General features: G+C 37.4%; 2 protein-coding genes and 1 non-coding gene across 5 annotated transcripts; 1 reads left to right on the top strand and 2 right to left on the bottom strand.

The window, feature by feature from the left end:
• Window positions 1-43: 43 nt before the first annotated feature.
• On the bottom strand, window positions 44-116 carry trnar-ccu. The gene has a single exon. It is a non-coding gene; the product is annotated as a tRNA-Arg (tRNA).
• Window positions 117-537: 421 nt separating this feature from the next.
• Window positions 538-13,239, bottom strand: pick1 (protein interacting with prkca 1). Its single transcript, XM_041816690.1, has 13 exons — window positions 13,088-13,239; window positions 10,219-10,290; window positions 8,805-8,916; window positions 8,497-8,625; window positions 6,601-6,667; window positions 5,798-5,887; window positions 5,666-5,719; window positions 5,503-5,565; window positions 5,121-5,254; window positions 4,685-4,777; window positions 4,509-4,559; window positions 1,972-2,116; window positions 538-1,717 (listed from the first exon to the last, which is right to left on the bottom strand). The coding sequence occupies exons 2-13, from the start codon at window positions 10,257-10,259 to the stop codon at window positions 1,461-1,463; spliced, it is 1,236 nt and encodes a 411-aa protein (XP_041672624.1). The 5' UTR covers window positions 10,260-10,290; window positions 13,088-13,239; the 3' UTR covers window positions 538-1,460.
• LOC121529035 (galectin-2-like) lies at window positions 8,049-16,297 on the top strand. 3 transcript variants are annotated; one of them, XM_041816693.1, is made up of 5 exons: window positions 8,049-8,119; window positions 13,855-13,926; window positions 14,041-14,120; window positions 14,504-14,675; window positions 14,901-16,297. In XM_041816693.1, the coding sequence occupies exons 2-5, from the start codon at window positions 13,918-13,920 to the stop codon at window positions 15,045-15,047; spliced, it is 408 nt and encodes a 135-aa protein (XP_041672627.1). In that variant the 5' UTR covers window positions 8,049-8,119; window positions 13,855-13,917; the 3' UTR covers window positions 15,048-16,297. The 3 variants fall into 3 exon arrangements, with proteins under 3 accessions (XP_041672627.1, XP_041672628.1, XP_041672626.1); XM_041816694.1 differs by lacking the exon at window positions 8,049-8,119 and adding an exon at window positions 12,484-12,596 and having other exon boundaries at window positions 13,860-13,926; XM_041816692.1 differs by lacking the exon at window positions 8,049-8,119 and adding an exon at window positions 12,484-12,596 and having other exon boundaries at window positions 14,901-16,295.
• Window positions 16,298-17,589: the final 1,292 nt, after the last annotated feature.

Genomic DNA, 17,589 nt, shown 5'->3' with positions numbered 1-17,589 from the left:
TTAAGACATCAGCAAATATTTACTCTACTTTAGCGAAAAGATTCACCCCAGATGGGACTCGAACCCACAATCCCTGGCTTAGGAGGCCAGTGCCTTATCCATTAGGCCACTGGGGCTTGATAGCAACCCACAAAATCACAATTACAATTTGTAGAATCTATTTACCATCTGTTACATATCTGTGAACTGGTTTCTTCTCAAAACAGACATTAATCTAACCCGTTAAAATAAAAGCCAACATCGTCCGACATCATGAGCATATCGGTACATACTGTATCATCAGCCAAAGCACGTGATTTCAGCTCATTTTTGAAAGCCGTTTTCAGTTCGTGTCCTTAGTGGACTTAAACCAGGGATCAACTATATAAAGTACTGCATATAAACTCAGAAATATCCTCCAAAATTACCGTACATTAAGGTGAATCGATCCTTACATTGGCATACAAGTCGCCGCTAACCATCAGACGGTTGTCCTTAGGGTGTGAAGAGCTCTGCTGCCCCCTAGTGGTCATTTATACATTAAAGCACAAATTTAGAAAAAGTCCTGAAATGTTTAATTTTTTATGAGATTAATCTATCTAGACGGCAAAGAATTCAACCCACACAAACAGTAAGTAATATTCAATATAATATAATATGGAATAACAATATAATATGGAATACAACTTGTTTTGATTGGAGAATAAATAAAAGTAGGAATGAAAAAGAGTGCAGAAAATTAAAACCAACATTTTCCCTTTTTACACACTTATTTACATGTAGTGTTCAAATGTACTCATCAGTTTTCATACATTTCTGTGAGGAGAAATTAAAACTTGTGTATTCATTTCAAGAAAACATGACAAATCACTTTAAATATTGATGACCCTTCCAAAATAAATAGTGGAAACCTAAGCTCTCCCTTAAGAAATAAAAGGTGCTATGGCAAGGAAACAAAAGGCTTACTTTTTCAGCTACATGTAGCAAACCCTTCATACTAAACCACAATAATATCCAAGTCAGTCATTGTCTGCTTAATATTAACCATAAAATCTAAATTTAGGTATGCAAATAGATTCCAGTCCTGGAAATAACAAGTTTTTAGAAAAAAAGGAGCAAACTGTAACATAAATATCATGATGTAACTTAAATCTACGTTATGCACACCAACACTCATCCCAGACCCATAAAACTTCATTTAGAGCAAAGAAGGCACACTTCATGTTCACATTAATCCTCTTAAACCCTCCATGACATTCAGATAGCAGAAAAGCCGACTCTTTCAAGTCTTTTTAACAGAAAGTAAACACTTAAAATGACGAAATAATCATAAAGCTGTTGATGTTAACAGAAAGAAAACTCCACCAGATCAATACAGCAGCTGTTTTACAAGTTCAGTAGTTCTCCATCTTTTACAGTAGTTGTTTTCATTTGCAGTGTTTAGACTCAACTGTAAAGATCTCTTTCCCACACATAAACACTCATTCATCATCTATCAGTTTCTCAGCTCCATTTTCCGCTCGTCTCCCCTCACAGCTGCCTCCTCCTCCCTCCTTCTCCTCCTCTTCCTCCTCCTCATCCTCTCCGGTGAATGACGGGCTGCTGTAGTTGATCATAGTGCGAGAGAGATCCACCTCGATGGGGAAGACATCGGCCTCCTTCAGGACGGCGTAGCACTCGTCGTAGTAATGCGACATACCAGAGACGAAGCGCTGCAGCTGGAACACGATGTCTTGGACTGCAGGGGAAAAAAACAAGGAGTAAATAAATGTTTTGAACTACTTTCCTTTGTTTTTACTCATTTTAACACTATTTTATTGTGGATTGTTCAAGAAAAATACTGCCTTACAAAGCACGTCTATAGCATCTAAATAATTCTTAGAGAGCACGAGATTTTTGCATCTTTTACGTGGTATAAACGCTGCCCTAGTAGTTTAGATTTTCTTAAATGTTTACCGAGTTTAACAGAATAAAAACAGCACAAAAACTAACCATGTTTCTGATCCAGCAGCTCAATCTTCTCCAGAACGTCCTTCCTCATTTTGGCAAAGCGAGCTCGAGCTTCCTGTCGACACCGCAGCACCAAACGGTACTCATAGTTCCCAGTGCAGACACGATACAGTGGCTCTCCCATCGCCTGCAGGAAAATAAAGTTATCTATTATACAGAAAGGATGTCACAATGCAAGAATTTTAACCTTTATAATGTTTGAAGTACAACCCGATTTCAAAAAACTTGGGGCGCTGTGATAAATGTAAATAAAAACAGAATGCAATGATTGCCAAATCTCATAAGCCCATATTTTGTTCACAAAAGACCATAAACAACATATTAGATGTTGAAACTGAGACGCTTTAGCATTTCATAAAATATACTGGCACATTTGTAACTTCATGGCGGGCAGCAACAGGTCTCAAATAAGTAAGGAGTAGTCAAGGCCTTCCCTGAAGGACACGTTGTCTTGGTGGAAGCATCAGAGATGCAGGCTTTAGAACTGAGCCGGGATAACAAGCTACTCTTTAGTCCAAAGGGCACGGCATCCGTGGTTTCCAAAAAGGATAGCAAATTTTGATTTGTCTGACCACAGAACAGTTTTCCATGTTGACTCAATCCATTTTAAATGAGCTTTGGCCCACAGAAGACAGCAGCATTTCTAGATCGTGTTCACAAATAGCTTCTTCTTTGCATGATACAGCTTTAACTTTCATTTAAGAATGCCATGGTGAACTGTGTTGACAGACAGTGATTTCTGGAAGTGTTCCTGAGCCCATGCATTGATTTCCAGTACAGAATCATGTCTGTTTTTAACGCAGCACCTCCTGAGGACCTGGAGATCACAAGCATCCAATATTGACCTTCAACCTTGTATCTTGCACACAGATTTCTCCAGATTCTCTGAGTCTTTCGATGCTATTATGGGCTGTAGATGGTGGGATGTTCAAAGTCTAGGCCAGTGGTTCTCAAACTTTTCAGCCCCCCACCCCCAAAATAAAGGTGCCAGTGAGCGGGGACCCCCACTGTACCTGAAGGTGGTTGAACACAGCCATGCACATTCAAGAATAGTCATGTGCAGACAAGGCCACTCATTGGGGGGGGGGCCTTCTGGGGCCCAGCCAAACTGGGGGCCAGCAAAATCATGGTCCATTGTAAAGTCAAGCTGTGGTATTTTACATCTAAGCTGAATAATAACCACTCTTATCGACAAAACACATTTTAATTTGTTTGTGTAGTAAGTAGCCCTCTTAAAAATATGTTGAAAATAACTAAAATGGGTTAATAACGGCAAAAAAATGGTGGGAAAGGTGGTGAAATTGGATTTTTAAAGTAACAGAAGTGGGTTAGAAATGCCAAAAAATACATAGAAGTGGCAAAAAAAATGGTTAAAGTGGCAAAAATGGGCATATTAAGTGGTAAAAGGGGATTCAAAAGTGGCTGAAATGGCATTAAAGTGCCAAAAATAGGTGCAAATTCAGTGAAATGGGATGAAAATTGATATAAACCAACAAGAAAAGGGTTAGCTGAGGCAGAAGAAGTCAGAAACAGGCCAAAATGGGCATATCAAATTGTGAAATGTGGCTTAAAAACTGGTAAAAGGGGTTAATAGTGGCAATAATGTGTCAACAGTGCCAACAATAGGCTGAGAGTTGCAAGAATTGGTTTAGCAATAGCAAAAACAGGCAGAAAAAAAGAGGTGGAAAGGGTTTAAAATAAACAAAAAATGGTTTTTAAATTGCAAAAATGTGTTAAAATTGGTAATATTGGTGGGAAAAAGTGATGAAAACGGGTTAAAATTTGGCAAAACTGGTGTAAAGTAGCAACAGTGTAATCTAAAAATTGTTCTTAAGTTTTTTAAGGTATCTGGAGACCCCCTTTCAGTGTCTTGCAACCCCCATTTGGGTCCCAACCCCTAGGTTGAGAACCCCTGGTCTAAGCAATTTAACATTCTGGGAGACTCTGCCTCTCTAAAATGCTCCTTTTAAACTCAGTCATGTCACTGACCTGTTTGCTAATTAACCTAATTAGCTGCAAAATGCTCTTCCAGTTGTTTTTCATTAGTATCACATACTTTTCCAGCCTTTTGGTACCCTGTCCCAATTTTTTTTGAAATGTGTTGCTGTCATCAAATTCCAATTAAGCTTACATTTTTCATTCAATGGTAAAAAGTCTCTATTTGATAGATTAGCAACAAAACATTGAAGCTGTAGACACCCAGTATGGGTTAATTTGTTTTTTAGCCACCAAACTCGCGCAGAATTGCACAAAATCATTAAAAATGTCTGGAACAGAGAAGGAGAGTGTTTAGTGCAGTGTAGATGGTGCTCTCTCTTGTTCTCCTGCAGCAGATTCTGAATAAACGTATGATTACCATGCATTAAAGTAACAGAGACTGCATCATGAAAAGCACTGAAGTATCAGGTATTTCTGATGCTGCCATACTTGAATCCTCTGAAGAAGCACAGTATTTTAACTTTAAAAAACATTCACATCACTCTGGCTTTATCCATCATATCAGAAACAAGAGTACTCACAATACTGCTGTACTCTTCATCGTCCATTTCCTTCACCTTGAGGCAGTACGACTGAAAGAAACAGAGACAGTATGACGTTTCTGTGCAGACCGACAGTGAGCTTCTTCGACACGTTAACATGTGGTTTACAATATTATAAGGCACACTCAAAACAAAATTGGAGGCTGTTGTCTTACCAGGTATTCAAACTTGACATCCAGGTACTTCCTGATGGTGAGCTTGGTGTCGGGGATGGCTTTGTTGAGGTACGTGTTCAGATCATGGAGCATCTGCACGACAAGAAACAATCATTCATCCCCTCTGCAGTCAGATTTTTCCTCAAGTTTCTTTTAGTAGATAGTTGATTTTATTGTCCTTATTTAGTCTTTTCATTCATTTATCACTGCCTAGAACTGGTATTTATTTGCAGCCATGTTTTTACATAGTCTTGCTCTTATGCGGGATTATTTGTCATCTGATAGTCCCTCAGTTTCTTTATGTCTCCATGCACAAGCTGCGTATAGTAAATGCTCATAGGAGGTTAATAAAGTTGTTGAATTGAACTGGATACTGGATTGTCTTTTAATTGTCTCATAAAGCATGCTTCACAGCAGGCGTTTCATTTAAACTCACAGGTTTGATGGTCTTTAGCAGCTGAATCCCGTATTTCTCAATGGAACGATGAGCGTCTGCAAACTTGACAAAAGCTTCGCTGGCTGCAGCCTGAGGCTCCCTGACACCGATGACAGAAAACACATCCCCGAACGCTGAAGACACAAATCATATGTACAAGATAGTAAAGAGGAGATCTAAAGCCCTTATCAGACATGCATTCATGAAAATTTCCTGACATAAAATCTGCCAGAGTTGCTCTTTTGTCCAACTGCATTCACACATGCAGCTCATGTTGGATATTTCTGCAAGTTTGCAGGAACGACATGAATGTGTGAAAGGAACAACAAATAAAAGGTACACAGGAGGTTAATACTTTCTTATCCTGCTGATCGTCACTGACCTCTGTGCGTCTGAGAGAGCTCAAAAAAAGCTCGGAGGAGTCTCTTTGTGTGCTCCATCAGACCTGCAGGAATAATTCAAAGATGAGATCAGCAACTAACAGAGTGAATTACCACACGTCATTGCAATGCTACTGTTTGCTCTGTGAGTTAATCATCGCTCACCTTTGTAGAGCTCTGCTGTCTTCTCTAGTTCCTCCAGTCTTTTCACCAGCCCATCTGAAATAATCCACAGTGAGTTTATCTACGCGTATAAATCACCTAAAACATGATGGAAACATGTGGTAGTAACCTCACCATTGCATAAAATAGCTCTGCTGAGTCCCAGAGCGTCTGCAGTGCCTGAGCTCATGTTCTCCACCAGGCGATGTTTGACTTTTTTAAGTACTGAAACACAAAAAAGATATCTTTGGGATAAAATCGACTGATTGCACAACAAAACAACTTCAAAGATAGAGAGATTCAGAGTACTTTACAGGGTTAAACAAGAACATTTAAAGAAATATGACACATAGCAAAAGAAGGTATTAAAATACTAAATCTACTGCAACATTAGGTTGTCAAATTTTCAATACTTTAAGTTTTGAAAAGGTACAATCTGTCTTTTTTGATCAACAGTACAAAAAAGTACTAGAACTTTAAAAAGTACAACTGTTTCTTAAGACAAGTCTACAGGACTTTCAAACAAATTCCAGGGAAACTTCACTGTCTAAATTGCACAAAAGCATCTGCAATATTTATGCATAGACCCCTTAAACCTAACCAAAAGACGCTGTGACAGAAAGAGAGAGAAGAAAGTGTCTAAATAGTACAAAAACATTGTTAATGTTTGTCAAAGTGGGTAGAACTGGAGAGGAGATAGCAAACCTCTACTCCTCTCCGGCATGTTTGAGAGTGTGTGGGAGTTTGCGTAGAATTTTTGGTAATGTAGGTCAAAAAAGTTCCAGTTTTGGATGCAAAGAACTTCAGTTTATTCTGCTGTGGTAGGGAACAGCTGAAGATGAATTTTGAATGTTCTATGTATCTTAAAGTTCTAGTATTGTGACGAGCCTGTTGCACCTTAAATAAAGACTTTGTTTTGTGTCTGTTGGAGGATTTACCGATATCGAGAGACTTTCCCTGTTTGGGGTCTGCCTGCAGTTTGTTGTAGTGAATGGTTGCTTCTCCCTGTGGAAAAAAAAAAATCAGCATAAACAGTCAGAGGAATATTATATATTCTGTTGATTTCAACAACCATGTAATTATGTAAACATAAACCTTAAAACCTATCTTAAACTGCTATCATCATCGTCAACCTGTCCAGATTAGTGAAGGAAAATAAATGGATGAGCAAATCCACAAAAAAAAGGAAAGTTGAAGAAATCACGGCAATAACTGGACAGATTAGATGTGATGGAAAATTCAGATATGTCTCAGTCCAAGTGCAATCTAGACTTTATAACCTCTTATGAATGATATTAAGGCTTTTTAAGGCATTTTATGATCTCAAACTTTAAAAATCCATTATAATAATCATAATAAGGAACCTCAGGAACCCTAATAAATCAATGTTTTAGCTTTCCCATGTGTAGTAAAAATCAGGGTTCCCGCAAATCAGGGTTCCTTGCAAAGTCTCGATAAAGACTTGGATTTTTAAAACTTTAAGGTGATAAAATGTCTTATAAAGTCTTACTGTGCCACATGTACATGGGCGGCCCAGTTTGAGTCCAACAACTTCAACAGATTATTGGGAACACACCCCTGGTGATATACAAGGACATCCAGAGCACGACCAGGGTTGTGTCAGTTCTCCTTCCCGCCCAACGGTGGCTTACTCTCCACATCTACGCCTTACTTTAGATGAGATTTGGCCCAAAAATGCCTAAAATTTCAGCACAGTGCTGTACACCAGAAAAAGTCTTCCTTTTATTATTAAGAGGTCTGAAATTTTAGACAGTACTTTGACTGAGACACCCCATAATACTTCAATAAAACTTTATGGTGCCATTTATGGCAGCGTACGGATTCACAAAGTGCAGATAAAAAGGAGAAAGGCAGCCAGGTGGAAATTTGGCTTCAAGATTGAATATACAGAGAATAAATGGTGGTGATTATCAATAAACATGAGACAACTTACAAGAAGAGAAAACACTTTTAAACTTGGAAAAACAGGAATCAAAGCTGTTGAGTCCCACATGAAATCCAAAATGCTCAGTGCTGCAAAAACTTCCTTAATTTGTTTTAGTTTCAGTCTAAAAATGTGTTAAAATGCTTTAAACTTGATTTTGCATGCAGCAGCCCTGATTAGAATAAAAATAAAACCGCTGCCAGCCTCACAGTGATGAGTGTGATATTCACCAGCAGTATTTGCACTGAACAGCAAACAGTAAAACAATGTAATCCTCTAAATCCCACAGTGCACTCTGTCTTTAATCCAACATGCGGAAAGTCATGGAATTTCACGGCTGCAAACAAAAGGTGCTAAAACAACAGAGCGGGTCAGCCAACGCGGTGAGCTTTGTCCTAAAATATTCAGCAGAGAGGAGGTGCAGACCCTCTGCTGCTCTGTCTCATAGTGGGTTTAAACATTTAAGCTCCAAACTGCTCAACTCGTCTCTGATTAACCTGCTGCCTAAACATGTGAGTGACACTTTATTCTTCTTCTATGCTTCTTTACATGTGAGTTCTCATTTTAAGTCATTAGATTACTCTAATCCTCAGTAGAATGGAGTTAGTTTAGTTGGTGTAAATCAAACTGCTGTAACACAAAACAAGGCAAGAGCATTTTTGTGTGTTTTTCTATTAGAGCAACTGAAACAGATGGGCGAGAATTTTCATGGAGAATATGAGCGATAAATTATAAGCGCTGGTTGTGAGCTGACAATCAAGCACAACTTTTATAGAACTGGCTTGAAATTGTAGTGTAATTTAAACCACATCAACAAAGACAAATGATTTAAATGCTTTTTTTACATTCTGACAGCTGTGAATGATTGCTGTTCTTAGAGAATGAGTACCTGGACGGCCTGAATCATCTTGGCCACTTCTACTTTAGTCTTCCCCTTCACCGGTTTCCCGTTCACACCTGTGATTTCATCACCTGCAGCTAGAGTCCCCTCCAGAGCTGCTGGAGTGTTATCAAACACCTGAGAGATCATAAAAACATAGAAAAATAAAACACAGAGTAAAGGAACGTCCTAAAAACTAAGCTATAATGTTTGTATCTGATTAAAGCTACTAACTGAGACATTGCACATGCTTGTACTCTTCATGTTTGATAAAATTATCAATCAAAAACAGCCATGATTGGTTGTTCTGTGCGTACCTGTACGATGTAGAGACATGGACAGTACTGAGCCCCTCCACCGATGCTGATCCCTATCAGGTTATTAGCATCTTTCTTCAGACACACAGTACCAGGGACGGTTGGTATCCCTCTGTTTAGGAACAACGTATCAATTCAGCTTCAACGTACTGGGAGACCACGTTTTGGGGTTACGAAGATGCACTATTAAGGATTAAAGTTTCAATACTTTGACTCTTCTAATGTAGTATTTTTTAAAACAATAAAATCTGTTATTTTAAAGGGGACAAATTTTACCCTTTAAAGAAAAGTTTATATTGGTCTCAGAGGTCTCCCAAACATGCCTGTGAAGTTTGTTGCTGAAAAAACACTCCAGCATTTGATTTTTGCATGTCTAAAACCCCTCTGTTGGTGGTTCTGTGTCTGTAGCTTTAAATGTTACTGAGCTGTCTGACTCCGCCCCTGACTCCACCCCCCCTCCGGATATTTCTCTCCTGATCCGCCAGCTAAGAGGAGGATCAGGAGAGGAGGAAGGAGCTTTCTTCCAAGCGGGGAGGGCCAACCGAACCTAGGGGCGGGGCTAACTCCCCACATGACGTCATGAGGGGGAAAATCTGAGCAGCACACATTTTCTGAAAGCTGGAGAAGGAGGGTGGGGTGATTTTTCTGATTCTTGGGGGGATTGTGGACAGGCCAGGGGCACATATTTTTGCTATCAAAGACTGAAAAAGTGCATTCTGCATAATATGTGACCTTTAATCAGTGTTAATTTTGTCGACTAAAACTATTCGTCGTCAGCCTTTTATTCAATGACAGAAACCAGACTAAGACTAACAAAAATAGATCTATGATGACTAAAACTGACAAAAAGTAAGTTTAGCTTTCGTCAAGATGACTAAAACTAGACTTAAATGTAATTTAGTTTTCGCCAGACATTCAAAGTCCATGATATTTCTCCACTGTGGGTAAATTTCTCAAAAATCAATGCAGCTGTATCTATTCTGTCTCTCAGCCGTAGAAAGCAGGGACCCCAGGTTTGGCAGGGTGCAGAGAACACACTAACATGATCTGGCACCAGATTTAGGCTAGAGAATAAATGCTTGTACTGAAAGTAAAGACTAAAATATGAGGACCTTTTATGGACCAAAACTAGACTAAAATGTTTTGACTTTCTGTCGACTAAAACTAGACTTAAACTCAAAAGGGTAGAAATGAATAAAATGTGACTAAAACTCAAATGCATTTCACTTAAAGACTAAAATCAAGACTAAATTTAAAAATAACTGCCAAAATGAACACTGCCTTTGATACTCAATAGTATCAATAAGTAAATGACAAGCATATTTGTACAGTTTGATGTTTGTGTGGTTGATATGAATGGTTTTACACTGATTCTTTCAAAGTGATTTAAAGAAAAACTGTTACTGAGACTCACAGTTTGTCCTCCTCCAGCTCATAGTCCATGTCTGTGAACATGTCGGACCGTTTCAGTCCTGTCCCTTTAAACCTGTGAAGGATGAGAAAACATTTACTGAGTGATTCAAGCTGTAGATATTTTAGAAAAAAAAAACATTTAATACAGTTTTTTAAAAACCTGAGCAGATCTCTAAGCTAGGGGATAGTAAACTCAGGTGAGGAACGTTGGCTCAGTAGTACCAAAACTGTCATTAGACAGATGACTATTGATCCTGAAGGACAATAAGGCATCCAGCTGCAGAGCAGGATAAATGACATCAAACATCTGTAACATCTAATAGAGTCTGCTGTTCCCTCCTGTGTTTACACCTTAGCCAATCATATCTTGATACTTTTAAGCTAACAGGGATATGTTACAAATATCTTAAATTTTTTTTAAATTTTCCTTTCAAGCAATAAAAATGGTTGTTCCAACACTAGAAATAGAAACTTTGGTATGACTGATACAAATCAAAGGCTACTGCTACCTGTTTGATCCCACAGCAACAAAAACAGAAGTCTTTGACACCCAAAACTGCACCATTTTTAATCTACAAACCCTGCAGACAAACCCCTACACATTATGTAAATTTAACAAATCATAAACATGTCAATTTGTCCAGGTGGTCAACATTTTCAAAATGATAAAGTGATATTTTAGTGCTCAATGATACCAAACATTAAAGGGATAATATTCAGTCATATTACTAACCATAAGAAAGAGAGAGCACTGTCTGAATTACACCCAGGGGAACTCCTTTCTTTCCAATTCTACCTACTTTTCCAAATGTTGCCGACAAATACGGGCAATTCAGACAACATGCATAAGTTTGCCTGCACTTAAGAGCAAACAAGAAACTACCCATTAATAGCTGGACTTTTCTTTTTTATTTCTGCACAGAGCAGTTATTTGTTTTTTAGTGGTACTTGTGTGTGCAGGAGTTTATCTGAAAATTTTCGGAACTAAAAGGAAAACTCATAATCATTTTAAAACCACAGTTTCCTGAGTGAAATAGAAGGAGGACCATCCTAAATGCAAAAATGCATGGATAATGTTTGGATACCCAAACGGGATGAATTTATTTGCAAAATTTAGACAGTGAGCCAGATTTTACCTGCAATGTTTTTGGAACTAAGAGAAATATGAAGCAAAAGGGATGCACGATAATTGATTTTTGCCAATATCCAATATGTCTGTATTTGCAAATTATTTGTGGACAATACCAATATCATTACCAGTATCTAAATGTAGTTCAAACTTTAAACTTCAGTCCTTAAAACCATTAAATTCAAAATCTGAGGATGAACAAATGAACAAATTCAAATCCTTAAAACACACCTTTATGTATAAGGAATGATGATGAATAAAGAATAAGACTTAACTGACATACATTATGTCTGTTGGTCCAGCCTCATACTGCAGTAACTTTGTTCTTATAGCCAATACTTACAGCTGATAAAGGCCGATTTTTATAGCCAAAATATTGGCTGTAAATATCAGCAGGAATTTTCATAACTGCTGACACTGATATCAACCCAATAATATCGTGCATCCCTGGAAAAACAGTAGAAAAGATATAATACAATGTATGTGCAATGTAAGTAAAGAAAGAGCCCTCATGTGGATGATCTCATGCATACCTATTCAGTACCTAATTATGCAACTTAACCTATTTGTGCAATTAAGACAGGGTTCAGATGTTTGCCTGCAATTTTTTGTAACAACAAAATATCCAATATTTGGTGTCTATCACTTCTTGAGTTTTGATATCAAATATTTAACAGTCATTGCTCCAAAATAAAATAAAATAAATAAAAGAATGATTCTCCAGTTAGACCTAATACTTATAGATTATGTTGTGATCTAAGAGCACTGTACAGTAAGTGGTTTTTACAGTGAATAATCTTTATACTATGTATTACAGCCTGACCTTTCCCTTTTTGAAAAAATCGACATAAACTTTCCCAACTTAAAATATATTTTCTATACATATATTTTGGATGAAAATATACTGATGTATCTTAAGATACTGCCCAGCCGTAGTCTAAATGGAGGTGGTGCAAATCTAACATGAGGTTGTGTATTCTTTAAAGGGCATTTGTGCTTAATCATCATTCATAAAGTTAAACTGTCCAAATTAAAAAACAGCTGTTCTTTTAACATGCTTTAGCTCAGACGTGGATGACTGCGTGTTTCAGTTGGATTCAACCGAAAATCAAACTGCAGATGACTGCAGATGACTGCAGTGTTTCTCTGCAGACCACCTTAATTCAGATCAGTCTGTTAGGGGAGACGAAAACTGCTGCAGCACATGGACTAACAGCTGGTGACCCACAGCATCATTGCTATCGGTTTTAGTAAGTTTGATCGATTTTTACTGTACTAGTTAATACATAAAACCATCTCTGCGTTATAAGCGGTGGCTATAATCCTCCCTGGAGCCACACGGAAGCAACAAACCTAGGACTGCTAGCTAACGCTGTTAAATCTGTTACGGTCCAACAAGCAACCGTGCTAACTGGTGGCTTTCAGTGTCAGTGGCTTTGGTTAAAGTCGGAGATAGTCCCAACCATTGCCTTCTATTGGATTTTACTGTTTTATTATGATGTCAGAAATAATCATTTGACACGTTTTCAATGAAAATTTTACCTAGAGACGACCTATATGACACAGTACGTATCCGATATCTCGTAGGAAGATGACACAGACGGACGGCTGAAAGTCACCACTTAACACGGTCACCCTTTAGAACCAAACACCTCATTAGCTGTAAGCTACTCCAGGCTAAAGGCAGGTGCAAAGGCAAATATCGCCCAGATAGTAGGATAAAACGTTGTAAATGATTTACCTTTAATGAAGAGAGAACCAGTTTCTCACGCAAAAGCCTTAAAGAATGCATAAAAAGCAAAATAAAAATTAAAATCTGCTTTCTTAGGTCGTTTTTTCTTTATTTCAGAGCCACTGACAGCTTCTGTGTTTACCTAAGTGCGTCGTTTCCGGCATGAAAGAGGAAGTCGTCATAGCAAAGCAAAATCGTTACTTTATTAGCTCTCAGTGTGTTTTTTGTTATCTGTCATTGTTAGACATAAATTGTAAAAATAAAGCATTCAATTTAAAAAAAAAAAACTCTTAAAAAATGTTTTTAAGATGATGTGATATCTGATACTACATGTTTTACCGATGGTCTTGACTTGACTTGAATTAGAATAAACGTGAAAACCTGATGTTGAGAGTAAGCAGTTATTTTCCAAACAAATTAATTAACATAATCAAGGAGGCAAATACAATTTGTGACCACTGATTTATTTTTATGACCGGCATGCTGTCTGAACAGCACAGGGTCCCTATTGTTGGTGTTTCTACCCAGACTGTCCTGAAAATGCCCAGTGTCTGCTCAAGAAAAACTTTTTAATGAAGTCACAGAGTAAAAACTTCCCTGTAAGCTGTTAATCATGGCTCTTTCTCTGGTCAAAGAAGTCATTAATCATCAGTGATTAAACAGAGCAGAACAGATCAGGCTGATGAATGGGCATTGTAGTTTTTCTTTTTATTTAATCTTCTGTCTACAATATAAATGAAGCTGAGTTTTACAGTCACTGACTTCTTGTTTTTCAGTGCAGACTACAAAGATCCTCCATCCTCTTTGAGTTCCAGGACACTTTACTGACACCAGCAACAATGAGTATGGTATGTGTGCTGATTTTTTTTATTTTAAATGAGTTACAGACTTATATTCTTTAGCTGACTGTGACTTAAAGTAAATTACATTTTCTGATTTAACCATGTCATTGTGTTTCTCAGCATCTTGAGCTGAAAAATGTTAGTCTGAGAACTGGAGATCAGATCAAAGTAAAGGGAGAAGTCCTGCGTGATGCTGAGAGGTAAGTTCAGTGGTGCATTTAATGATTTGGGGCCTTGGGCATACATTGTACATACATTATGGAGGATCCTAATGCCTTGCATCAATGAACTTGTGAAACTATAGGAATTGGATTTAACAACGAAGAAAAAAATATTTATAGCTCCTAAACATGGTGTGGTAGTCCAAGGTCTGCTGTATGCTCTGGTCCACTAAGGCTCGACTTCATTCTCAAAATTTCCACTTTATTCAGGACATTTTCACTTTATTCTCAAACTGCACTGTATTAGTAGATATCAGTCTACGTATGAATAAGTTGGAGGACAGTGCTCAAGCATCTCTGGTGCTTTAATCTCTGCAGTAGCCTCCACACAGACTCTGTAAATTGAAATTCTAATTTTTCAGATTCCAGATCGACCTCGGCTATGACACTGACGACCTGGCGTTGCACTTCAACCCTCGTTTCCATGACGACGCTGATGGAGCTGTTCTTGTGTGTAACTCGAAGAGCGCCGGATCCTGGGGTGAAGAGATCCGAGACGTTCACAACCCTCTGCACAAAGGCGCCGAGGTCAAGGTGAGCACACCTGACTTTAGAGGTGGTCATGAGCATGTGACAAAACTGCGGGGAGTTTAATGAGGATGGTTTTTAAATCTTAAAGGGCCAGTTCACCCAAATCACAAGAAACATACTGTGCTTATGCACCGACTGGTAATGATTCGGCACCATGCAGTTTTTTGTTCATGTTTTGTGGATTTTGCACTGACAACAAAGATTTCACTGTGATGATCTCTGTTTCAGATCGTGTTGAAATTGGCTGGAGACACGTTTGAGGTGGAGCTTCCTGACGGACAGGAGCTCCAGTTTCCAAACCGCGCAGGCGTGGACATGATCAGTTACGTCAGAATCACCGGAGACTTCAAGCTGTCGAGCTTCAAGATCTGCTGAAAGACAAAAATCTCTCTGAAGGATTCACTTATTATGAGAAATCTTCACCAGTAGTATGTGCAAACCTTCAGTATGGAAATGTCCCTTTATTTAACAATGACCTGTTGTCTTTAAAAGTATTAAATGTTCAAATCAAAATGACCTTGTGTTTTGTTTGGAGGATTAAGTGCAAATATTTAACATTCACACTCAGGATACAACCAGCCATTTGGTTCATCATTAACCAAACGTTGCCGAAGGGTGTCTTAATTGCACAAACACATCAACAATGCATCTATCCAGGTGAATGAACACTAATTTGGACAGAACAACTTATACATCATGTTAAATACTAGCCAAGTTTACCTGTTGGATGCCGCAGCATAACAAACAGAAGTCTTTCACACCCACCTCTGGCAGAGTGCCGGGCAGCTGCACTCTGATCATGTTTCTTGAGAGGGCGTGGCTTCAGCGCAATTAACTGAAACGCCCACACCACCCTAGAGCAGACTTTACTGCCACATTTTCCCAGATTTTGAATCCTAATTTTATAAACTTAGAGATGTTTTTCATAACTGAAATTTTGCCTGGTTGTTCAGAACACACTGCCCTGTTCTACAACAAGCCTAAAAAAATGATTTTTTTAAATCACTTTACAGGAACTTTAAATTAGATCCAGGAATTTTGAGTTTCTTTTGTTCAGACATAAGGTGAAAATAACGATGTTAGTTTTTTACCTTGACAGTTTCGGCGAGCAGCTCTCGCCTTCTTCAGAAGCGTCTCACTGACGGCGTGTGACGTGTCAGCTGGCAGATTTTGACAGCCAGCAAACACGGCACGCCCTGCAGTGCTGGTGGGCCAGTCACGCCCACGCCGTAATGGCATGTCGTGGCAGGCCCAAACGAAACCAACGGTGCAGATCCGGCAGCGCCACTGGGTGTGCCGTGTTAGCAAAGAAAACATCCCTTTAATGCCCACATAAAGGCATGAGACTGCAGGGCAGTGTGCAAACACAGAAGGCAGTTACAGTTAAGGTGAGAGGAAGTAAGATGTCAGTTTTGTTCAAATAAAAAAAACATAAAAACAATCACAAAACTTCAAAATACTTTGATACCTCTAAGTGGATGTAGTGTAGCTCCAAAGACACCAAAAAGATGACTTAATTCTATTTTGAGCACCTGTTGTGGAGATTAAATATGCTACAAATACATTAAGTGGATAAAACACCTAGTTCAAATAGTTTTCATCAAAAATGTAATGAATAATGATGTAATAAGATAAGGACATCCATGATGACTTAAAATAAATAATTTGGACATAGGAGTTGTTTTTTCTCCATAGTAAGTATGATTTGATGAAAGTGTACATTTACTCTAAAAAAGATGCTTCAAAATGATGGAAGTTAATTTTAAACAAATTTAAATGTCTGTAAGGATGACTGTGTAAAATAAAGTTGATAAATGTTATCATTTTTTGTTGTTAATAAATGATTTTTTCATTTATCAATTGTTGATAAATGTTATTATATGCAAGTTTTATTTATTCATTTATTTTTTGCAGATTATATATTTTTTTAAAAATATTTTGTGTCCAATTAAATCTTTGTTGAAGTATAAAAATGTTCTTGTTGTTCTGAAATATTTTTACAATTGTCTTTCAGGGCCACCATACCAAAAGATCTCTTAAAATAATTATTTTTTAATTTTACATTCTGAAGGAAACAAATTGCAAGAATTTTTTTTGCAGATAAAATATTTTGTGTCCAGTCAAATCTTTGTTGAAATCTAATAAAATAGTCTTGTAGTACTGAAATAAGTTTATGTTTGCCATTCAGGGCCACCATAACAAACATCTCTTAAAATATATATTTTAAAGTTTTACATTCTGCAGGAAATAGATTGCAAGTATTTATTATTATTATTTTTTGCTGATTAGATATTGATGAAATCTTTTTTGAAGTCTAATTGAATGTTCTTGCAGTCTTTAAATATTTTATGTTTTGCCATTCAGTGCCAACATACAAAAACATCTCTTAAAATATATATTTTCACATTTTAATTTTTAATCTGCAGGAAATAAATTGCAAGTATTTTTTAATTAAAGGTTTTTGGTGTTTTTCTGAAATCTTCTTGCAGCCCCGAAGTTTTTTCTGTGTGGAATACTTTCAAAATTTTTTGAGTTTTAGTAAAATGTTTTAGCGTGCATTCCGGACATATTTTTACATCTGCCTTTCAGGACCACCATACAAAATGTCTCTAAATCTGTTTTTTAATATATATATATATATATAAATAAAAAAATTTAAAAAAAGAAAAGAAAAAAAAAGAAGTAGATGTACGTAAATTTTTTTTGCAGGTGAAATACTTTAGAAATATTTTGCGTCTGGTGAAACCTTTATTTGACCTCTGGTGAAAATATAAAACTCCGATACATGTGCTTTATTTATAAAGAATTTAACATTTTCCAGTGAAAATTTAAATACTAAATGTTTAATACTTCACCATATTTAAGTCATGTATCTGTGCATACATGACTTTTTCAGTTATGACATTCCTAAATCAGC

The sequence above is a fragment of the Cheilinus undulatus genome, linkage group 21 (assembly GCF_018320785.1).
Source record: "Cheilinus undulatus linkage group 21, ASM1832078v1, whole genome shotgun sequence".
Taxonomy (NCBI): Eukaryota; Metazoa; Chordata; class Actinopteri; order Labriformes; family Labridae; genus Cheilinus; species Cheilinus undulatus.
This window is presented reverse-complemented; position numbering and strand designations above follow the sequence as displayed.